We start from the raw sequence: 24,745 nt of genomic DNA on the forward strand, positions 1-24,745 counted from the left end.
ACACACGTTCAGAAGACAACCCGTTCCCATGCACCTCCGAGCAGACCCCAACATCAGTCACTGGGAGATGCCCATGAAAACCACACCAAGAGTCAACTTCCCGTCTACAAGAACCAGGAGAAACTGCTAGACAGACAGACAGCAGCAAGTGTTAGCTAGCAAGGGAGGAACTGGAACCCTCAGTCCTGCTGCTAGGAGCACACTCCAGAGCAGCCACATCGCACAAGAATCCAGGTTCTTTAATAACAGAGTAAGCTATAAAACAGCATTTCTATCTTAGGCACGTTAACCAAGAGGACACAAAACATCTTTGAGGACACAACCTCAATGACTAGTGAATGGATACTTGGAATGTGGCAGATAGTTACAGGATTTGGCACCCCAAAAAGGGATAAAGAGACATGAACTTCAGAGCATCATCAGCCACACAACACAATACCATAAATCCACAGATATGAAGTGTCCCAACCAGCAAACCCATCAAGACAGGAAGCAGATTAGTAACTGCTCAAGTCAAGGGAAGAATGGGGAATGCCTCCTAAAACATACAAAATTTTATTTGTGCATTAATTATACAAAATAATCTATTTCATTATGACATTTTCATACATTTTTGCAGTGTGATTTGATTTTAGCAGGTTTTCTTTCTGGAGTAATGAGAACATTGTGGATTTGGAGACAGCTGCACAACTGTAACAAAAATGGTCACAGGGTGTATGTGATGTATAAAATCTATCTTAATAATGCTATTTTTAAAAAAGAAATCAAGCTGTGGGTAGTGACACTTGTAATCCCAGCACGCTGGGAAGTAGCGGCAGAAGGACCAGAAGTTCAATGCCAGCCTCAGCTATATGCACACTATCTACTCAAGGTCATCACTATGAAACACCGATTGTTAAACCCCTGTAGGTGTGGAAAGTTCGCAGGCTCTCCACCCTTTACAGTCTTCCAAACAGTTCTTTCATAGTCTTCAATGTACTTTCTATAATTCTATGAGAAATCATGAAGAGGAAAAAAAGAGAGATCAGGGGTCAGGAAGGAGAGGTGAAGGTGAAGGCCCAATGAGGTGCACACAAGTGGCCACAGGCACGAACACATCTGGGTTCCTCCTCCCATACCCATTCTCAAGGCACTGCCTTCCACTGTTTCTAGAATTTATATTTATTATTTTTAATTAAGTGCTTATGTGTGTAGCTATATACAAATGAATGCAGTCACCTACAGATTGCCCAGAGCTGGAGTTACAGGCAGTTGTAAGCCACTTAATGTGGGTACTGGGAACTGAACTCCAGCCCTCTGTAAGAGCAAAACCAGAAAGCACTCTTAACTGCTGAGTCTTCTCTCTAGCCCATGTCTTCCAAGTTTACCTAAGGATGCAAAACTCCAACCACTAAGTTGATTGTCCATAACCAGGGGAAAGGAAGTGAAGTCCACACAAAAATCTGAACTATGAGACCTCAGCTGACAGTGACACCCACACTCCAAAAAAAGCCTGACATACCTGGGAATGCCCACAGGGCAAAAAGCACACAAACCACAATCAAAGCGCAAGCTTTGGATAGTCACAACATCCAGAAATGATTTATTTCTCATACACCAAGGACAGCTGACCAATACCTTCAGCCTCCAATCTGTAGCTATAATAAACATTTTCTATGACATTTGTTTGTTTGTGTGTGCATCTTTGTTGTGGAGGTTAGATAACTTCAGGAGTCAGTTCTCTCCTTTTACCATGTAGGTTCAAAGGATCAAACTCAGGTGGTCAGGCTTGGAGGCACAGTAAGCCACAGTATCATTTACACTACTTGATGGAGCCAGTTTAAGATGCCATGACCCCTGACAGAGGCACAATCTCTTCTCTGCTTAGCCCCTCTATGTCATCACTCATCTTAGCCCACCTCCACCAAGACAAAAACCTGGTGTTTGGACACAAAACAAGGTTCAGTCCAACTCTGTCTTGAATTTTCTGTACCTCCTGAGCCATCAAAGGTGAAGTCAGATAATGATGAGCACTAGAATCAAGACATGCTCGAGCCATGACTGGTGGCCACAGCAGACAACAGCTGCATTTAACTTAAGCTAAGAAATGAAGAAGGCCCCCTTGCTAGAAAACTAATAGACAACAGGAGAGAGAAGAGCCTTGGCATGGAAAATGGGATCCCAGCTCAGCCCAAGCATCCCTAGAAAAAACTTCTAGTGTAGATATACCAAGGACAGTCCCAGAGTCTTGCTGCTCTACGGTCTGTCCCAGAAGCCTTAGTACTAGAACTGCCCCCCACTTACCCTGTCCTATGTGGCCAGGCTCTTGCAACCCAAAATGCACTAATTCTTTCTGAAACAAGATTTCACTATGTAGAGCTAGTCTAGAAACATTCTACAGACCTGGCTGACTAGCCCAGAATGAGACCTCATCATGGCCTTCTCTTCTTTCAGTGGTGCTACAACATACCCAATACACAATTTACTGTTGTAGTAATCTCTGAACACACAAGGTAGTGGCAGTACCCCCATACTGTGCATTATTTATCATTGATTACTTTTAAAACCATTCAGAAAGATCCTAAGTTTTTATTATTTTACTGAATCAACAGTTCTATCTCTCCTCCTTCATCAAATGAACCTCAGCAGGGCAGGCCTGGCAAAATATGCAAAAGACAGCATCGAGCAGGCACCACAACTGAAGCACCAGAGCAGGTAATGATATGGCATAACCACACAGGCCAGAGGAACAGACCAAGAGGACAGACGAGAGTCATCACGGTTTTTGCTCAGGCTGAGAGGCCATCTCAGTACCACGCTTGCATCAGAGGGCACCTGCACGAGCAGCAATGGCTTACACGTAGGATAATATGACTGGTACAGAAAACACAAGTCTCTTCCCACCCAAAATGCCTGCAGTAAATTCTGGGCTCTAAATTTGGTCAAGTAATCGATGATCAATTTCTGGAGGACCCCTAGGAAGAAACACAAGTCCTTAAAAGCTCTGAGTGCCCACTCGCTACCCCTCGATGTTATAGCACAACAGCCTCCATCAATAAAATTAAATGAGCAAGAAACCGCCTCTGAAGCTGTGTCAAAGCAAAAGACTCAGCCAGCATATTTCCTAACAGCAGAGATGGGACAAGGCAAAGAATATTTACAGGAACACCAGGAACTTGAACTTCTCCTCCTGTATCTTTAAGTACAAAAGAAACTCAAAACATGAATTATGTTCAAACCCTCCCACAACGCACGACCTGGCACAGCCCAGGGATTGTGTCTAAGCATAGATGCTATACTATTGATTGCAGCAGACCACAGCAACTCCCCAACCCACAGGTTTAATCGGAGAGTCTGTGTTTACTGAATTACTGGCAATCAATACATTTTAATAACGCTTATATTAATCAACTCCAAAAAACACAGCTAAATGAATATAAATACTATCTTGAACATACATGTCTGGGGTCAGCAAATAATACTTTTTCAACTACAGTCATATATTAGTTAAGGCTACTTTCTGAAAGTATAAACCCTCATTCATACCTAAATAAAGGTTTTAAATCCACCACAGAGGATACCTAAGAAGACTGTTTCTATATTGAAAATCTTCAGTAAAAACCTTAATTTTTTTTAACTTTCTTTAGACAGAGGGGGGCATTTCTATGTACAGCAAGCATAAAGGAGGTACCTCAGAGGCTATACTTCAAATTCCCCTGTCAAGGTGTGAGCCTACATATTTATTCTTGACCTGGTATAAAAACTTCAAAGGGAAAAAGAAGTCCCACAGAGCAGCCAGTATCAGCAAGGGAGCTGCAAAGTAAACCGCATCTATCCGCCTTCACTCCCGTACCATCCTGAGGAAGAATGGGGAGAACTTTCAGAGGTCATTTCTAGGACAGCACTTTATCCATCTGGACAATCTCCTTACAATCATTACCAACTAACTCATGACACAGATCTGAGGTCTGGGAAAGGCAAGATGGGGAGAGGAGCCAGAGTCAAAAATAACAAATGGATGCATGGGAATTGTCTGATAAGGACAAGAGGTAAGGAGGCCAAAGAAGAGAGGCTTCTACCTCTGGCCCCAAAAGTAGCATCAAAGTCAGGAGCACCCTGCTGGTGGAGCTCCTTAGTCCAAGGTCACCCGTCTACTAAGGGGAAGAAGCAGCCCTACCAGGAACCACAGGGGCTTATTAGAAGTCAGCAGATTCGCTTCTCACTGCTTGATTCAGGGAAGGAAAGGACAAGAATGCTGATACCAAGAGACATCTCCAATATGTAAAACCTAATCATTGAAGCCCCCAACTTTGCAGACATCCTACGGAGGGACACAGTTTTGAAAATTACAAAGTCTTAACAAAGTAAACAGTCCCTTCTTGGGATCAGCAAGATGGCTTAGCCAGTAAATCACTTGCCACCAAGCCTGACGGAACCTGAGGTTGATCCCTGAAATCCACATGGAGGAGAGAACAGACTCCTCTCACCTTCCTATGTCTCCCCTACCACATAATGTTAAATCATAACCAAAAACAAAACCTGGGGCTGAAGAGATATCTCAACAGTTAAGGGCACACACTGTTCTTCCAGGACTCTAGAGATCAGTTCCCAGCACTCATGTCAGTAGCTTACAACCACCTCCAGGAAGTTCCAACACCCTCCTCGGACCTGCAAAGGCATGGTACTCACTCTCATTCACTCATGTACACACACACACACACACACACACACACACACACACACACATAATTAAAAATATAATCTTTAAAAACTAAATCCCCAGGGCTAGAGAAGATAGCTCAGTGGTTAAGAGCACTGGCTGCTTTTCCAGAGGACCCAGGTTTGATTCCTAACACCCACACGGTATTCTCAATTCTCTGTAACTCCAGTTCTAGGGATCCAATACTTCTGACACAGAAGTGGTATACAAACATACATCCAAGGAAAACACCAAAACACATGAATCAATTTTTTTAAATGTAAGAGAAAACTTGAAATATAATAAAAATAATTCCTGTCTTCAACATTACAAATAGTTGAGTGGTAGCTTCCACAAAGCCCTGCATCCTACACCCAGCCCTTCAAGGGGAAAACTTGTATCTACACAATGTATTTTTACATGTACTATATGTACACACATACAGTCATATGCACATGTGAATAAATACACAATGCCATAATTCTAAATCATATTTAAATAATTATCAAAACTATTTAGCTCTTAGGAAAAATAATAACTGAAATGTGTGCCTTCAAATGCATATCCAGAAGCTAAACGCTTTCTTCCCCTTAGTACATGTACCAAAAAAAAAAGAAACAAAAAACCAAAACCTAGCTCCCAGACAAGTCACTCATCTGTTACCATCAGACCACTCAAAAACATATAAAGTTCCATCGTAAGGATATAAGGAAATGTATCTGAGATGTCACATGGCTTAAAATGCTGCCCCCAGGGTCTGGGAAAACAGCTTAATCAGTAAAGTGCTTTTGCACCCATGTAAAAACTGGGTGCACCAGCACATTTCCACCACTGGGGGGTTGACTCAGATGGATCCCTGGGGCTTTGTGGCCTGCCACTGTATGCAATGAGCTCCAGGCTGAATGTCTCAAAGAGCTGGAAGGCACCACACCAGACGCTAACTTCTGAGCTCCCTGTATAATCATTTTCATTTGTATGGTGGGGGAGACATGTGGAGGCCAGAGCGAAATTTGCTGAGGTCAGTTCTCTTACTACCATGTGGACAGTTTGGTGGCAAGTGCCCTTATTCACTAAGCCATCTTGCTGGCCCCCAAAACGAAATATTTAACAATAAAACTTTGTATCTTTCAGAGCTCTGTACCTCTAGAGAATCTCTAAAAAGCTGTGAGCTGTAAATAGGATTTACACATGAACACACAAAATGAAGCTTAGTATTAAAAAATTCCAGAGTAAGATACATTGGCAAAGACCTTAGTTTATCTCATAGTGAGTGCTCATGCACACACATACACACACACAAAGACCTTAGTTCATCTCATAGTGAGTGCGCATGCACACACACACACAAAGTCCTTAGTTCATCTCATAGTGAGTGCTCATGCACACACATACACACACACAAAGACCTTAGTTCATCTCATAGTGAGTGCGCATGCACACACACACACACACACACAAAGTTTAAGAAAGAGGTATCAACTGCAATGACTATAGTTTTATCATCCACTCTAACCATGAACTGAGCTATAAATGGCACAGCCTAAAAGTAACATATGCTATTTTTAAATGTCCTTGCCAATTAAATAGTCAGAAAATCAGTGAAGCCCCCCCGCAAGAAAGCAAGGAAAATTAACTTGTTTAGAGCTAACCATTCATCAACACAGGCTTGAAAAATGCCAGAAGCCAGACGCCCAGCCTCTGTGTTGGCCCTACAGAGGGAAACTCAAGGGAGAGTCCTTCAAGACTGTCTTCACTGGGTCAGATTTCAAACAGCAACCTCCCTGAAGGAGAAGCTACATCCCACAGCTCCATGAGGGTACAATCCAGAGAAATGAAATCTGACTCTAACTCGGGATGTTATGCCTTCCACAACAGCAGTATATCAAAACCAGAAATGTTAAAACCATAAAATAATCAAGATATTTGAAATACTTCAAGAGTAACCAAATGCTCAGAGTCCACATGCTCTGCAACAGCAGCAGATCTGAGCCCAGCCTGCCTCTGTGAAATGAAGCAGAATCCTCCAATTCAGCAAATGATACAATAAATATTCTCTGTAACAAAAGGAAACATGGCATAGCACTCTAACCTTATAGCAAAAACACAAATTTTGTATCAATATGTTCACAACACAGCTCAACACAAAAATCAGAACCTAATTAAAACTACTGCTTTAGACCTCAAGCTGTCTGGCCAGCAACCTTGCCCAAACTGAATTGCTGCAGACCAACCAGCAGGAGCAACTACAGCATTATCTAACAACTGTAGTGCTTCATCTCTTGTTTTATCTTTCATGGTTGACTTATGAACTGAATGATGGCAAGCTGATATGTGAATATGCCAATTCAAAAACACAAAGAAAAAAATGGAAGCACAAAATTCATGAATGAAAATGCTGACGTCATAGCTCAGCTCTCAGAGCTGAAGGACACAAGAAAGTGTGCACCTGTCTTCAGGGATGTTAACTCAAAGTCACCTAGTGAAGAAAGGACATGAATCAGCCCCTCCTTGCTCAGAACGAAAGAAGAAAGGTGAGGTGACAGAAAAACCTTTGCTAGCCCAGAAATGAGAAACAGGCAATGCATAAATCACACTGCTTGTGAACGGCACAAATCAGCACTGCTTGTGAACGGCCCAACTATTTCAGGTGGTTAGAGTTAATACTTGCACTTTATAAAGACTTAGGAGTGTGGGGATGTCGGGGTGGGGGGGTATCCATCATAAAACTTTTCTCCACTTGGGACTGAAGAAATGGCTCAGCAGTTGAAGAGAACTTGTTGTTCTTCTATAGGACCAGAGTTGGGCTCTCAGCATTCACAATCAAGAGCTCACACACAGTCACACAAAACACACAAATAATAAAATAAACTGTAAAAAAAAAAAAAAAAAAACCTTTCTCCCAGGGCTGGAGAGATGGCTCAGCAGTTAAGAGCATTGATTGCTCTTCCAGAGGTCCTGAGTTCAATTCCCAGCAACCACATGGTGGCTCACAGCCATCTGTAATGGGATCTGATGCCCTCTTCTGGTGTGCCTGAAGATAGCTACAGTGTACTTATAAAATAAATCTTAAAAAAATAAATAAATAAATAGATAGATAGATAGATAGATAGATAAAATAAAAACTAACACCTTTCTCCCACCATGTGGCCTATACTTACAAAGAGCACACAACAGCAACAAGAATAGCTGGCTCTGCCACACGACACCTGATCATAAGTAATTCTAAACAAGCAGGTAAGACTCACAGGCCTCCAGAACAACTTGGATTTTTATATAGGGAAAGGATACTTTTATGTTACAATGCAAGCAATCTATTAACACAAAGTTTTGATTCATTCAGAAGTATTAAAGCATCTAGGAGTAAGATTGTTCACATTTTCCATCTTTTGGCAGAACACTAAGAAATAAAGTTTAGACATAATTTTTTTAAATCCTTCTATTCAAGACATTTAAGCCACAGTTGTTGATCCCTAAGTTTAAGATTATTACAATCTCAGAAACCATCAGTGGTCTCAGAGCCTTTGTGACCTCTCCCAACACAGAACTACAAGGACAGTCTCACTATCAGTGCTATGATGCAAATAACCATTTCCACAGCTTAAAATAGACAATCACCAAAATGGATTTTTTTTTAATTTAAGCAATAAACAATTTTGCCAATAAACATTTTGAAAAGGAGATCTTATTAAGTTAAAATGCAAACACGCCAGTTTTATCTACAGATCTGGAATGCTGGCGATCACCTCAACTTCCACCAGCACCTTTGATAGAACACCACTACCCCCTTGTGGATTCATAATAAAAATTCTTATCTTGAATCTAGTTTTGAAATGTTCCATTCTGCTAAACTTCCACCAAACTTTACAGTTTCTTCACTAAAAACTATTTTATCTCAAGTACTTTCTAAATGAAGGGAAGGAAAACACATTTTAAGCTCACCAAGGCCATCAACAACTTTGTAGTGAATAGCGAGTTGGCATTCCACTGTTCTCGTCCACTCCCACTGTCAGGCTGTCCCAATCGCTGATGGCTGATTATATCACTCCAGCAGCCTTGTGCTTCCTATGATCTCAGACTTCCTAAGACTCTCTTATGATTCCCAAAAACCAAGAGGGGACACAGACCCTTCAGAAAGGGACTAAGATTTACAAAGACAGAAATCCCTGACTTTACTCACATGCCTTCAGAAATAATTCTTGACAGTCTCAAGCAACCCTGATGAAAGAAAACTAAAATATATGTTTAAAAGCTAGAAACAAGGAGTGGAGGGGAGGGGCTCAGTAGAATGAGCACCTCTAAACCAAAAATGGAGGCACATGTCTGTAACCCCGAACCTGGCTGGCAGGTAAGAAGTTCAAGGTCATCCTCAAGCACATAGCGTAGTCAAGGCCAGCCGACCAACATGAAGGGACGGAGATGGTGAGAGGAAGGAAGAGTGCATCTGGAAGCATCTGCACATAGCTCTGCCATCACACACACACACAAGTCTCACTGATGCAAATTAAACAGGATCACGGATCTGGCTTCTCCATCCCAACAGATTCTAGGTTTAACAACAGTGTCCAGTGACGTGGCCAAAGAGTCGTGATGGCCTGCACTTTCATGGAAGTCACCACACAATTCTCAAACATACTCAGAACTCCTGAGAGGACACAGTAAGTAACCATTGCCTGTATTTCTTCAAACTACTAAGTAGGAATAAAAAGGAAAAAATAAGCTGCTTGGCAGGTGTTACCTTGTAGTAACTGATAAGGAAAAATGGAAGAGAGACTCCCAGAAAGGATGCAAAATGCCCCTTAGAATACATACCCAAAGGTACCAATTGTGGCCCAGCCCAAGCTAGTGACTAAACTCACAACAAGAGTCATCAGAACTAGCCTTCAGGAGGGCCTGCTGCCTTGTTGGGGATTATTTCGCTACATTTACTGTTTCTGGATTTAGGGCAGGGGTTAAAGAGGTGTTTTGGTTGGCATGAGGAAGCACAGCTAACAGCATAACGTGACTTACTTTGTCTCCAAGTACTGCCATGCTTGGCATTTCTTTCAAAGCACGGCACTGTGCATGCAAAGCTACCCTGCAGAAAGCAGAGGGAAGAAGACAGTCCAGGCCAACACCTCCTTCAAAGTCACCTTTTGCTAACAGTTTCAGGAAGGGACATCTCATGGCCCTTCTAAAGGCCCAGCTAAATCTAAAGGGGAAAAAAGTTACTGCACTTTTCCAAAATAGCAAAGGACTTACATACTTTAAAAAACATGCAACCACATCAGAAAATGAGCAGACCAAAGGAATGAACACCTAAGAGCCCATAAAACTAAAGTTACCTCGGTCCTTCCATCTTTATGCTATGTCAACCATCTGAACAATTAAGAGCATTCCTCTGAGTGAGTGAGTGAGTGAGTGAGTGAGCAAGTATGAGTGTGTGTGTGAAAGAGAGAGAGAGAGAGTGAGTTTGAGAGTGGGTGTGTGGGTGTGTGGGTGAGAGAGTATGAATGAGAGAGAATGGGGGGGGGGGTGTAAAGTGGGATTAATGTGACTGGCTGGGCCGGCCTCTCTGCACTAGTGTGTGTAGTATTTCTTTTTAAATCAATAATGAGATTTTAAAAATGTTCAAGAAACATTACCAGTTTTTACAGGAGACCATAGCATTCTACAAGCTATGATGCTCTAGTCAGAGAAAGAGAACCTGAACATAGTGTCTAAACACACTGATGGACAACATTTACTATGGAGAGTAGTACAGACTGTGCTCACTGTATTTGCACCTTCTCATATATGACAAATACTACAGGGTGGCTGACCACCCATCTTCTAACGACAATGCTAACAATCACAGGACAACTGAGTACTACGCTCATGATGGCATTTAAAAGAAAATATGACTGTGTCTGAGCAATTCTGTCCCTAACCCTGAGTAAAACATAGGGAGGCAAGAAGAGAGGGAGGAAGGAAGGGAGAGAGAGAGGAATGGAGGGAAGGGGGGAAGGGAACTAGGCACCCCTTCCTAAAGCAAGATGGACAAAGACTCAGAACCAGAGCACCTCTACCCTCACCACATACATCAGCCTGCACCACAGCACAAGGCGAGGCAGAGGATTGTTAACTGTACCTGAAGAATCGCACTGCAATCAAACCAGAGAGAGAGAGAAGCCAGAGAAATGCAGCAAAAACAAATCCCCAAAATCCTACAGGGGGAGGCTCGGAAACCTGAAGGACAGCATTTCACTAGGACTCCAATTAGAAATGCCACTGTCCCCTCGCTGGGACAGTGGTCCCATGCCACCTACCTATCCGACAGGTAGAGAAGGAAAAGGAGGCAGAGCCTGAGTTACTCAGAACAAGCAAAGTCTGATGGTTCTGTAGGATACACAGTATTGAAGATACACAGTATTGTAAGATACACAGTATTGTAAGATACACAGTATTGAAGACCACCCACAGGACAAAAATGCAAAAGATACATTGTCAACCTGTCACCACAAAACAAACAACCAGGGGACAAAGGAGACAGCCACCCACAGACTAAGGGTTTCCACAGGAGTGAAGGCCTCAGGACGAGCTTCCACAGTCACTGTGGAGAGGAAACCTGGCTTCAGAGACGAAGAGAAGGAGCACACTTCAGGTTAACTCTGACCAACGTCAACGCTGCGACATATACCTCACCTGTACTCAAAAACAATCAGGCTTATCAAAATAGAAAAGAAAATATAAATGTCAGTACTATTAAACAGCATAAAGAATTAAAAGACATAATAAACTAGTGACTGTATCTGGCTCTGGCCTTGGAGTGGCGGCCACACTTAAACATTAGATTTAGATAACTGACAGCAAAACACGAGTCGTTTTGCCTAATCCCTGAGAACACGAACCCCAGGAAAGACAAGAAGGTTTTTCTGACACACTTATGTAAAAACATATCTGACACTGGGTTCCATGCATAGGCTACCCAGTAATCAATGCTGCTGGTCTCACGTTTACTAACATTCCAATCTATCATATATATAAATGACCTCAGAGTCATCTAGACAGTCAGACTAAGAGTGAACTCTAATTTCTTGAACGTACACACAAGCATACACATACCCGCAGTGTGGTGTTGAGGAGAGCTGCTAAACACCCCTCCCAGAACACCCTCCTCCCCCGTTCACCACCCTACACCTCCAGGGAGCAAGGAAGGGGTTGCACAGGATAGCACGCTAGTCAAGTACATTTTTGTTAAGATTACAATCCAAAAAAAAATCAAAATTCAGAAAAAAAGTTTTTAAGACTTTCTTAAAGTCAAGTACAGACAGACTGAAATAGTATTCATAAAAAAGCTACCATGATCCAACATGGGAGTCAGGCAAACACTGAATCCCCACAAATCCCTGCTCACAGCAGACACCCACAAAAAGGGCTCCAGAGTTAATAGCTGAGTGATGGATCCTAGACACGACAATGACTTTTCCTCAGAACAGCAGACACTAACATACCACCAAAGACTCAATGGGACAACTGCAGGAGGCTAACAACATGAGACCCACAAGGTGAATGAGAATGCTCTTCAAACCGCAATGAGGAGGATGTAAGAAGGACTGGCCCAGAGTAATGAAAAAGGTGGAGGGAATGGGCCCCAGAGGGGCTATCTCAAGATCAAAAAGAAGCGAAATCCCACCCACACATAGACCAACGCAGTAAACTCAGAGATAAACTACTCCTTTCTTACTCTAGAATGGGCCATTTTAGGGGGGGGGATATTAAAACTTAAGAAACCAGAAAATGTGACTGAGATGGGCACAGCACACCCACACATGCATACACACACATACACATGCACGCACGCATGTGTGACTCCAGCATTCAGAAGGGGGGTGGGGGGTGGCTAGTCCTTAAGTTTAAGGCCAAGCTGTTCTACATAACAAACTCTAAGATAGCCTAAGTTGCAAAACATGACCCTGCCTCAAAAAGACAAAATATTAAAATTTTTCATAAAAGACAAAGGATGAAAACATGGCTAAGGATGGCATAGACTCTTCTCCAAAAGCAGGAAGAGTGATGCTCCTCTTTTGAAAAGGAAAAGCTGAAGCGCTCCGACCTTGAGGAGAGGCTGCTGTGCACATGTTCACATGCAGAATCCACTGAGGGGTAAGATGGGGAAACCACAACATCTCCCAGAAATAGGTCAGTCAGGTCTAAAAGGAGACTAGAGAAAAGGTCATTTGGCCATTCCCAAATGCTGGGGAATCAGACATGGAAGAGGAAGTGATGTCTGAACGAAAAGATAGGGGGTGGGGCAAAGTAATTAAGAGAAGCGGGGTAACCTGACTAACGGCAAGAGAAGCCCTCCACCGATTCCCACCCTTCCCGGATGCAGCCACATAGTCAGCGCAAGCACATCAACTCGAGATCCTCACTTTTGCACTAGCGGTGCAGCTCTGGTGGTACAGCGGACCTTCACTACCCCTCCTTGCACAGTCCATGTGTGGGGTACTCTGATGGACAGGGACAACACCCAAGGAAGTCAATGGCCTGGAGAAAGGCGCAGAAGAGCCATCACCAGAAACGAGAAGACTCTCAGGCCTACAAGAACATACACAGCAGGTAATCAACTGTTCATTTTTCCAAGGCTCACTAAAACCCTAGAAACAATCAACTCCTTTAAGCTGACAACAGACACCACAAGATTTAAAACAGCCTAAAAACGGGAGACGCACAGGAAAATCAAGCAAGAGCTTTCCTTTCTGGCAGCGAGTACCATGCTGAAAAGCAAAGCCAGAGCCACCTGAGACACCTCCTTACTTGGGAAAGCAAGGTGGAGGACTCCCTTGTTAGGAAAAGAACTTCAAGAGAACAGAAACAAGAACACACAACACACAGCTGGAAGGTGAGGCTCCACACGATGTCTGTCAAAAAGTAAGACTACACTGCTGAGCGAGAGCACGAGACAGGGAGGTGAGCACCTGAGCAGAGGCAGGGCTGTGGGGCTCTCAGCACGCACCAGCCCCAGAGAAAGAACCTGGAAACCCCGCCACCTTCCCGGGAAGCAGCGGCAAGCACTTTTCCGAAGGTACCTTCTTCTAATTTCCTAGCGTCTCTCACTTCACTGGCTGAAATACAACAGGGATGTACTTGAGGCCGTCAGTTAGTTCCCAGTTCTATCAGGGAGAAGCAGCCGCTTCTCCATTTCCTATCATTTCCCCAAAACACAGGAAATCGCTTTCTCCTACACTGCAGGGGAAAAAAAAAAAATCAAGATAAGAACTTTCACTCCCCACAGAATCAAGCTGAGAATACTGTCCCTAGATTCCAAATGGAAAAGTCTGGGCATTCATCAGCAAGCACTCCACACATGGGAGAAGTGCCTTTCTGCTTATTCAGTACAATACAAATGACAAATGAAGGAGTAGTGTGACATTGCTTTTATCAACGACACCTTGGCTTCTTCTAATCCTGAAGCCACCAATAACATATATGGGTAGGTAAGTACAGATACACACATTCTGGCAAATTAACACTCCACCCACTCTGACCATAGAGCTGTCACCTGACCCTTCTAAGTTCTTCTGGGTATGTATAGAATGTTATTGCACATATGCACAAAGTGGTCTGTGTGTGTCAACAACTGTGTCGAGCAACTCAATTTCCGCGATGTCAAAGAGAACCGGAACAGCAAAAAGTAGAGAAATTGCCCCTTCGCTTGAAAGGTGCAAGATCCAAAGAAATGTTTTGATCCCACTCGAGACATACCAGGGCCAAAGGAAGGTTCTGGTACAACAAGGAGCACACAAGCTACCTCTTCTCAAATGGCATGTGGGCGACAAGGGTGTCTACGCTCCCTATTCTGGATAGAAAGGCATATGGCTTCTCCTTACCCAGCCAACATGAATACAATTTGAGAAAATTAGAGAAAGTCAAGGTAACAGGCTCACTAAATATGGCTGACTGGGAAACAGGAGCCATAAGGAGGGTCTGAGTTCTCTCAGGAAAAAAAAAAAAAAAAAAAAAAAAAAAAAAAGAACTGGGAAGTTTATTTCCAAGAAAGATTCAAAGACTTCTTGAGAGTGGGATGCATAAAGTGCATAAAGTCTGGTTCTTTCTGCTCAGAAGACAGGAATCAGAACACCAAATTCAAGGGCACAGGACCCTTTCCCCAGTGGGATAGTGTTAACTGGTGAAGGGTGCCCCCTAAGATCCAAAAGTGAACAGGAAGCAATAGGTCCTTCTTCTCCTGCAAGAAAGAACAACTGAGGTCCCTTTCCACTCAAGTGGGAGGCACATCGGAAGTCCTGCCTGCCCTACATCTTACTGGGGCGCCCACCCTGGCCCAGACAGGGAACTCCAAGGAGAGAGGCAGACAGCTAGGGAGAGGCGCATTGGAGCGTCCAGTTTTCCCAACAAGAAAGAGGGCAACTCGAAGGGTGTTCAGGAAATGAGCTCACCCTAACCCAGGAAAGTGTACGGAAAGAGTACAGATCTGGAAGAAGTGTCTGCCTGCCTATTTAGAAATGACTTCAGAGCTGCACAGGGCCCCACAAGCCACTGGGTGAGCTAAGAAGGAAGAACATGGGTAGGTAGCCCCGAGTCCCCTTGTCCTGGCCAAAAAAAAAAAAAAAAAGATTAACCCAGCGTGCAGAGGCTCCGCGGCCCCACGAGAGTCCCCTCAAAAAGGGGACAGGCTGACACGGAACCCTCAGTGCTCGGAGAGGATCGGGGTCACGGAAGGTAAAGGGCAAGGCAGTGTGGAGACCCCACCCTCGCGGTAGTGAGGGTGCAAGGGCAAGTGTGGAAGAGCATGCTGTGAGGGGCGGGGAGGCCGCGCGAGGACCCCGGCCCTGCTGGGGGAGGGGTCGTCCGGGGCCTCGGCCGAGGGGCGCTCGGCACGAGGGGGGCCCCCTGGCGGGGACCCGCGCGGGGACACCCCCCACGCCGGCGCTAGGAGGCGCCGCGCGGCCCGAGGGGGGCTGTGAAGGGGAACGTCCGGCCCTGACGCCGCTACGGCTGCCGGCACCGGTGCCCGCGAGCCCCCGCGGCCCGGGAAACTTTCCGCCCCGCGGCCCCCTGACACCCCGACCGGCACGGCGGGGATGCCCCGGGCCGGGTGCGGGAGGCGTCGCGGCTTCTCCTCCTCCTCGCTGGGCCCGGCCCCCGCCCCGCGCGCCCCCCGCCCCGGCCTGCCGCCCCCGGGGCTGGGTGCGGGGCGCCCCGCTCGGCCGGCCCGCGAGTCACCTCAGGACTCGGCCGCGCTCCGCCCCCCCCCACCCCGCCGGCGCCCTCCCCGCGCCCGCCGCGCCCCCGCGCTCGCGCCCCGCGCCGCCGATGCCCGGGATGTCCGGCGCGGCCCCGGGCTCGCCGTGTCGCCGCCACCCTGACAGCCCCGGGCCCTCGCGCTCCGGCTCTCACCTTCCGGCTTGTTTTCGGCAGCCATTTCCCCTCCGCGCGCCACATCCTCCTCCTCCTCGCGACCGGGACCCCGAGCGCGCGCCTCGTACCGCCGCCGCCGCCGGCCCAGCCACCCCGCCGCCGCCGCGCACCCGCCCTGGCCCCGCCCCGCGGCCCACGCACAGCGCCCACTGGTTAGTGCGTCTGCCAGTCACGGCTCCCGCGGCCAATCGGACCGCACCAGGGGTCTCACTACTCTCCGGGAGGAGCGTCCTATCCACCCTGTCCATTGGCTGATCACCACCGCACCGACTAAAGTGATTGGCCTGGAATCAACGCCCCCTCCCCACCCACTCCCGGGAAAACCCGCCCTCCAGACCTAAACAAAGCTTTCTAGTGGCCAGAGGTCGAAAGGACGGCCCAATCAGGATGAGGCTGACACGGAATATTTCCTCGAGGCCGAGACGTGGTGTTTTGATTGGACGTCACTACAGTGTTTCCCAAGCCGTCCAGACCAATCAAAGGGGGTTCCCGGAACTCGGGAACGGCTGTGGGAAGCCCCGCCCCCCAGCGTGACCGTCATGAGGAAGGAGCTCGCTCATTGGTGTGCTGGGGCTTTTCCCGCGTGCTCCGGGAGCTGAAGGACGTTCCCGGGGAAGCCGCTGCTGGCGCGTGGGGGTCCCGGTGTCTTCGGAGGACACGCTGGGATCTCCGGGATCCCGCAGCCTGCGGCGCTGGCGGGGGGCGGCCCTGCCGGAGGGATACGCAAGGCACCGAGGCGTGCCGGTTCACGGCGTTCCCGAACCCTTTAGCCGAGAGTCGGGGCGTCGCTGCCCGACACGGGGGAGGGGCGCACCTCCCGGCAGACCACGCCCCTCGGTCAAATCCCGCCCCTTCCTGGCCTCGGCCCCGCCCCCTCGGCCGGCGCAGCGTCCCCGCGGCCACCCTACGCTCCCGCCTGCCTTGCGCTCCTCTGTCCCCTTTTCTAGCGGCTTAAAATACTGAAACTTTATTTTGGTCACGTTGCCCATGTGACCGGCGGAGCCGATGAGTCATAGGTGCCTGTCCCAGGCTGCAGCCGCGGATCTAGGGCTCGGAACGCTCGACCTCCGCTAGCCTAGCCAATCCCTCCCGGGCTCCCGGCGCTTCGGTCGGGTTCCAGCCGCAGCTCCGCGCAGCTCTCCTGCCTGCAGGTCCACACCGGAGGGATTCGCACGCCCCGCAGACACAAACCCGGGCCAGGAGAGCTGCAAAGTACTGCGCCTTCTCCAGAGAAATCAGGGGCTCTGAACGTGGCCAGAAAATAGAGGAAAGGATGGAAGGAGAGAGGGAAGGGAAGGGCAGAGTGCAGGAATTCCGCACATAGAAAAATAAAAGGGAAGGAGAAGAGGGAGGGCAAACACCGTGCAGGGATTCTGCAGGTGCAGCGAAGGGAAGCCGGAGGGAAGGAAGGAGAATGCACTTTAATGAAAAGCAGCTGAGCTCCAGATCCTCTCTGTAAACTTGCACTGTTTGATTCCTCAACATTTTTTTTCTCTCTCCGTTTGCTACTAGCAGAAACACTGAAAAGTCGATCGAGTGTTTTGGCGTTAGGATTGATCGTCAAAGCCAGTCTGTGCCAATCCTAACAACGTGTGGTCTTTTTATGGTGGTCACCGTTGAGAATTGCTTAGGTTGTTCCAAAAATAAAGATGTCCCAAAAGAATGTTTTGTATTGTATACTCGTTCTTCAACAAACTTTAATTTTATGAGCCTCAAAAAAAAAGGCGAAATTTTTAACAACTAGGGTACAGTATTTTATCGATTAGTATTCTTAATAGCACTAGTGTAGACGATTTGGGAGCGGAAACCTGCCTTTGGAAACGCTGGTGGCGTTGTAAATTAGAATAACCCTTTCAAAAAGCAATTTCACAGTATGTATTAAAAGCCGTAAAAATATCTACATCTTTTGACCTAGTAATCTTATTTCTGAGAATGTGTTCTAAGGAAATAACTCCAAATTGGGGTGTGGGGTTGCTCAGTGTGTGACGGTGTTCTTCACTAATCACTGTGTTTGTTACAACAAAGAAGTGGACGCTGAAGGCTGGGGAGGTGGCTCCACAGTGAGAAGCTCAATCGGCTTTCCCAGGGGACCCCAGCCCTGTTCCCAGCACCCACACTGGACAGCTCAGAACTGCCAGGGGCTCCAGCTCCAAACCACCCGCTCACATCCCTCATATATACCACATACACCTGTACATCCCTCATTCATACACATAGTTAAAAAAAAATAATGTATTTTCTTTTAAGTGGACATGTCCCAAAGTGCTAATGTTGGCTGTTTAACAGATAAATTGTCAGAAGTGGACAATCACTTATTGCTGGAGGCCTGGGAGATATTCAAGTTTTTGGTGTTCATTTACAAATATAACAGAATGACGGTACAGAATACTGCATTTGAGAGCTAAGGATGTGGCTCAGTCTGGAGAGTGTTGTGACTAGCATGGGCGAAGCTTTCCATCCCTTCCCCCACCCACCATATCAACCAAGCATGGTAGCACAGGCTGCTAACGCCAACACTCCGGAGCTGGAGGCAGAAGGGTCAGAGACAGTCAAGATCACCTCCAGTTACAAAGCAAATTTATCTCAAAGGAGAGCAACACACAGACAGAGTGAGCATGCGTGCTTCATTTTATAAAAGACTGGTGCAATGTGTTCAAGAAATGGCATCTAGGAGGTTGAGACTATTACCTAACTGTCTCTATTTTCTATAATATAGCCACAATACGGTTACATTGCGTTTATAATTAAAGTTAAAATCCTGAGCTAGAGAGATGGCTCAGCAGTTTAAGAGCAGCTGACTGCTCTTCCAAATGTCCTGAGCTCAAATCCCAGCACCCACATTGTGTTTCCTGTCAACATCCCCAGTTCGGGACGTTACAGCACCTTCTTCTGGTCTCAAAGGACATTAGGCACAAGGTATACATACACATATTGCAAGTAAACCGCTTAATAAGTTTAAGCTAATAGCAAGCCTGCACACACACACACACACACACACACACACACACACCTGTAGTACCAGATACTCAGGAGCCTGATACAAGAAGATCACTTAAGCACAAGGACTCCTGGCCTCCCTGTCAACACAGTGAGACCCTCTTGTAAATATCTTAACGATGACGATAACAACTGCACCTTCTGCATGCTGTGGACACACATGCTGCATGCGCTCCTGAGACTATACCCATGAGCAGAGAGCATCTATCTTCAAGGAGCTCACAGGCTAACAACATTAACAAGAGCCCGGCAGAGCACAGTGAAAACATGGAAAGCAGTAGGCAGTGTCACATGAACCTCCGGAGTGTCACCATCACCATCAAAACCCATAGACCAGGCACCATAGTAGGCCCTTAACGAAGAATAGAGAGGTCCGTAAGACACGGGGTCTCCAAGACTATTTCAGGGGACCCACAAGGCCCAAAGCTTTTCCATGCTCATACCATGTTGGTCTCTCACACATGTACAGATCTGCAATAGTCGCGTAGCACATCCTCACAACAACTGTGTGCAGAAAGGAGAGTGCAGCCGACTCCTGTCATGCTCGAGAGTAACAAAACTTGCAAACTTATAAACAGAATATTGTTGTCTTCCAGATCATCCTTTGCTTTCTTTTGATAAATATTTACTATATCTCATTTAAAAACATGATTTGTGTTAATATGTAATGAGCTTGTTATTCTTTGGAAGTGAACTCGTGCCTTTTAAATTTTCTTAGTTTTAATTTAGACGATAACATCCAATTCAACATAAACACACTTACATAAGCCAAAGCTCACTGGGTTCCCCCAGTGATGTCAACTATATAAAGAAATTATTAAACCAGGGCGTTCGGGGATTCCTGAGCTGGAGAAAGGCTGGGCTGGGGGCTGGGGGGTTCCTTGAAAGAGAAACCAAGAGATGTGCAATATGTGTGTGTGTGCAGTGTGGTGTGTGTGTGTGCAGTATATGTGTGTGTACAGTGTGTGTCTGTGTGTGTGTGTGGTATGTGTCTGTGTGTGTACAGTGTGTCTATGCAGTGTGTGTGCAGTGTGTGTATGCAGTGTGTGCTGTGTGTCTGTGTGTGTGGTATGTGTCTGTGTGTATGCGTGTGTGTGTGTGTGTGTGCAATGTGTCTATGCAGTGTGTGCAGTGTGTGTGTGTGCAGCACGTGTGCACAGTGTGTGGTATGTGTCTTGTGTGTGCAGTGTGTGTGTGTGCGGTGAGTGTCTGTCTGTCTGTCTATCTGTCTGCATGTGTCTCTGTGTGAGACATAAATACCTTGTGGAAGTCAGTTCTCTCCTTCCACTGCGAGGATCGTGAGGACTGAACTCTGGTCTTCAGGCTTCATGGCAAGGATCTCTACTTACTGAGCAATCTCACCAGTCCCCTGCCTTATTTTTTGAGACAGGGTCTTTCATAAAACCTGGCACTCACCAATTCAACTAAATTGACTGGGCAGCACCCCCCAGAGTCCTCTTGTCTCTGTCACTAGGATTAAAGACAGACATCACAGCGCTCTACTTTTTGTCTGCAGTAGCTGAGTATCAAAAGCAGGGCCTTATATACTCAGCAAGCATTTTACGAACCTAACCTTCTCTCCAGCACTGGGATGCTGGAGGTTTAAGTATTTTAAGTAAAGAAAGTGGCCTGAGACCTGACGAATGGAACCAACACCAGTTAGGATTTTTGAGATGAATTGCTTGTTACATTTGGTCTATATTTACTGAAAGAGAACGAGGACTTCCAGACCACTCCGGGAAGCTTCATTTTCCCTTTTAGCAATTAAAACACAGAAATGAGCATTAACACTAGCCATGGGGTTGCAGGTGAAGTTATTTAAACAACAGCTCTGGCTGTAAAAGCTTTCCACCGTGGCCTTGAATAAAACTCCCCTACTGCACCTGCCTGAGTTTCCTGACTTCCAAAGTCTCCAGTTGTAGGAAGACAGGATTGCGCTTCTGGTTTGAAACCCAGAGGGACAGCAGCTGAGTCCCCGAAAGGCTACAGAGAAATGGCTGAGGGACAGCAAACATTAGGGGAAGGGGGCAAGGGGGACATTAGTGTCTGTACAGACAGACCCTCCCTATGCTTCCGCTGTCTGTCTAGTGGGCATGGGTCCCAGCAATTGACAGAGAAGTAAGATTTCTTAAGATACCCTAGACCACCACTGGTGGCTAAGAGTCACTCAGAGTCATCCTTAGAGCCAGTGCTTCCAACAGTAGTAGCTCAGACTTCCGGGAAAACGTCACTCAGGTGTTACAAGAAAATCACAATCACCTGTCAAAAGCCCAGCATGGGGGTTCATGACTGTTACGCCATCATTTCCAGGGCTGAGGCTGGAGAATCCACACAAGTTGGAAGTCGCTGCAATGACAATGCAGAGCAAACAAACCGAGCAAAATCGCCTGCCAGACGCCTAGAACACAATGGGAGTGGAGGCAAATACCAGTGAACCAGAAGACAGAGGCAGATGCAGGAGGACCCCAAGTTCAAGGCCAACCTGAGCTAGGGAGATCCTGTCCCTTAGAGCAGCCACTTGGTGAGGCAAGTGTTCTTCTCACAAGCGTGAGAACCCAGCATCCACCAAAAGCCCAGCATGGATGGTAGCACACCAGAGGGGCCTAGACTGGCAGATCAGCAGGGCTTGCTGGCTAACCTTATCAGTAAACCCCAGGACCCCCCAGAGAGCCTTTGGACGGCTCCCGAGGAACAATGTCCAAGGTTGACATCTGGCCTCCCTGGGTAAAGGCAGACCTGTTCACGTGCACCCCCACAAACAAAAGAGCAAAAAAGGAAACTGAAATAAAAGCCTCTGGAGTGCCAGCATTGTCAATTTTGGGTGGCCGTGAAGGCTCATCCCTGAAACACACACTTCCACCGGAGTAACTAAGACGGGTGGGGGCTCAGAGGTACCCCATTTGTCTCTGGCCTTCTGGTATTCTTTTTTTTTTTTTTTCCAGAGCTGAGGACCGAACCCAGGGCCTTGTGCTTGCTCGGCAAGCGCTCTACCACTGAGCTAAATCCCCAACCCCTCTTCTGGTATTCTTGATTTGTTTTAGTTTAGATTTCGGTTTGTGTTTGGTTTGTGTTCGGTTTGGGTGGTGGGTGAATTTATGTGGAGAGGGGGTTACCCAGCCTGCTCCTAGAATCCTGCCTCTGCCCCACCCCCAGGACTGCAGCAACTTCCACCCATAAACAGCTTTCTATCCTAGAGACTCAAACACAGAAAGAGTTCTCAAACAGCAACAAAGTGTCTAGAGAGAGGACTCGGTCCTTGAGAACTCTCACTGCTCTTGTAGTGTGATGGTTTGTAGATGCTCAGCCCAGGGAGTGGCTCTATTAGAAGGTGTGGCCCTATTGGAGTAGGTGTGTCACTGTGGGCGTGGACTTTAAGACCCTCATCCTAGCTGCCTGGAAGTCAGTATTCTCCAGCAGCCTTCAGATGAAGATGTAGAACTCTCAGCTCCTCCTGAACCAAGCCTGCCTGGATGCTGCCATGTTCCTGCCTTGATGATAATACACTGAACCTCTGAACCTGTAAGTCAGCTCCAATTAAATGGTGCCCTTATGAGAGTTGGTCATGGTGTCTGCTCACAGCAGTAAAACCCTAACTGAGACAGGTAGGAAACCCAGATTCAGTTCCCGGCATCCACATGGTGGTTCACAGTCATTGTAACTCCAGTTCTAGAGCATCAGTGCTCTCTTCTGGCGTCCTTGGGCTCAAGGCATGCATGTTCACACACATACATACATACATTCATACACACATGCATACTTATTACATACAGGCAAACACTCACACATAAAATAAAAGTAAATAAGCCAACAACAACAAAGAATTTATTCAATACAGTTACCTTTGGGGATGGAACAGGAATAAACTGAGAGCCCTTCATTTGATATGGTTTAGATTTATTTGCCCATGGGCATCCAAGTTCCGGGGCACATGACATACCAGTTCCATATGCTTGGGGATTCAATAAAACATGCTAAAATGTCTGCCCTTTCGTACATTGTTTGCTTTCTTTTCATTTTGATTCTAGTTTTTGTTTTTGAGAAAATGGGTCATAAAAGTTCTCCCTTGAGTTTTGTGGGAAACAAGGATAGCCCTTATGGAGTGGGTGGGATGATGTTTTAGACAAAGAAACTAGCAAGTTTGAAAGCCCCAGGGCACATGTGTGTTATAAGATCCACAACAAGGCCATGTGCAGAGAGTACTGGGATGTGGAATCATTGAGCAGTGAGCTGAAACCAGGACAAAGAGCAGCCACTTTTCTGTGAGGTTGTTGGATTTTATTCTGAAGAGTCTAGGAAGGCAGCAGGAGGCAGGTCTTGAGCCCAGGGTATTATCTGACAGGTGCTTTGGAGAGCTCCCACTACAGCCAAGTGGAGACAGGACATGCATGATGGACACAGGGAAAGCAAGTAGGAGATGACTGCAGACCTGGGGGCTCTGTGGTGGCATCCACAAGAGGTATCCTCTTCCTAGAGCAGTGGTAACAACTTACCCTCATGTCTTAAAACAGAAACGTGTGCTTCAATTCTGGAAGCCAGAGTCCAAAATCAGTTTCACTGGACCTAACACCAGGATGTTTGCAGTTGACCGGGCTGCAGTCTTTCCAAAGACTCCAAGGAGACTCCTTACTGACTTCTTCCAATGCCTAGTGTGGCGGCCAACTACACCTTACCCTGTCTTGGTCTAGCCTCTTACTCTCTCTGGGCGGTCTTCATACCGGCCTCCCTCTTCTGTTTGTACCAACTCCACCGACTCTGTTTGCCTAGCTCTTTTTATTTTTCTGAGACAAGGTCTTGTGTAGCCAGTTTGCCCTGTGTGTGTGCACCACTATGCTCATTCAGTGCTGGATATCAACCAATGGATTTGTGCAGGTAAAGTAGGTACTGTACTGGATGAGCTACATAGGACGGCACTGGGGACCATCTAGATAATTCAGACAAATCTCTCATCTCAAGAGCATTAATCACTTCTACAAAGACCTATTTTTCCAAATAAGGTGATATTCACAGGTCCCATAGAGTTAAGAGTCAGCATCTTTGGTCACTGCATCCCAGATTTTCCACATCAGGAGTTAGAAAACGTCTTCGGTAAAGAACCAGAAAGAAAATTCTTTAAGCTTAATGGACTCTGTGCTCTCTGCTGCCAACTGTTCAACTCTGCCAATGCACCACAAAAGCAATGCTGGACGGTGAGTACATGAATGGGCAGGCCTGTGTATCAATAAAACTTTATTTACAAAGACAGGTAACAAAAGTTAAGCCAAGGAAGAAGGAGGAGGCCTGTCCAGGTTGGTGGGTTTAAGGTGTATGCTGAAGGTAGATGCCTTGGGTTTTCCTAAAGAGTTAGTTTGAGATAAAAATAGAAACGTGGGCTGAAGAGATGACTCAGCTGTGCGCCATGCATGTGCCTGGTGCCTTCAGATATCAGAAGTGGGCACTGGATGCCCTGGAATTGAAGTTACAGCTGGTTGTGATGCTGCGAAGAAACACTAGGTCCTCTGAAAGAGCGACAGGTGCTCTTAACCATTAAGCAAACCCTCCAGCCACCACATAAAAAAAAAAAAAAAAAAAAAAAAAAAAAAAAATAAGGAAAATACACAGGAATGCTTTGGTCCAAGGCTTGGCTCTTGGGATTTGGATTGGTTTATTTGGTTGACTGGCTGGATGGCTCTCTGG

At 46.4% G+C, this 24,745-nt stretch overlaps 1 protein-coding gene across 2 annotated transcripts in view; it reads right to left on the reverse strand.

Annotated features, from left to right (window-relative positions):
- Nucleotides 1-16,306, reverse strand: part of LOC115029042 (calmodulin-binding transcription activator 1-like) — a 78,317-nt gene extending 62,011 nt beyond the window's left edge. For both annotated transcript variants that reach the window (XR_003836492.1, XM_021159546.1), the window contains exon 1: nt 16,055-16,306. Coding sequence is in view for 1 of the 2 variants with exons in the window: in XM_021159546.1 (XP_021015205.1) it covers nt 16,055-16,099 (45 nt within the window). In the remaining variant the exon portion in view is untranslated. The remainder of the gene's footprint in view (nt 1-16,054) is intronic.
- Nucleotides 16,307-24,745: the final 8,439 nt, after the last annotated feature.

This window comes from Mus caroli, chromosome 4, assembly GCF_900094665.2.
Source record: "Mus caroli chromosome 4, CAROLI_EIJ_v1.1, whole genome shotgun sequence".
Classification (NCBI taxonomy): domain Eukaryota; kingdom Metazoa; phylum Chordata; class Mammalia; order Rodentia; family Muridae; genus Mus; species Mus caroli.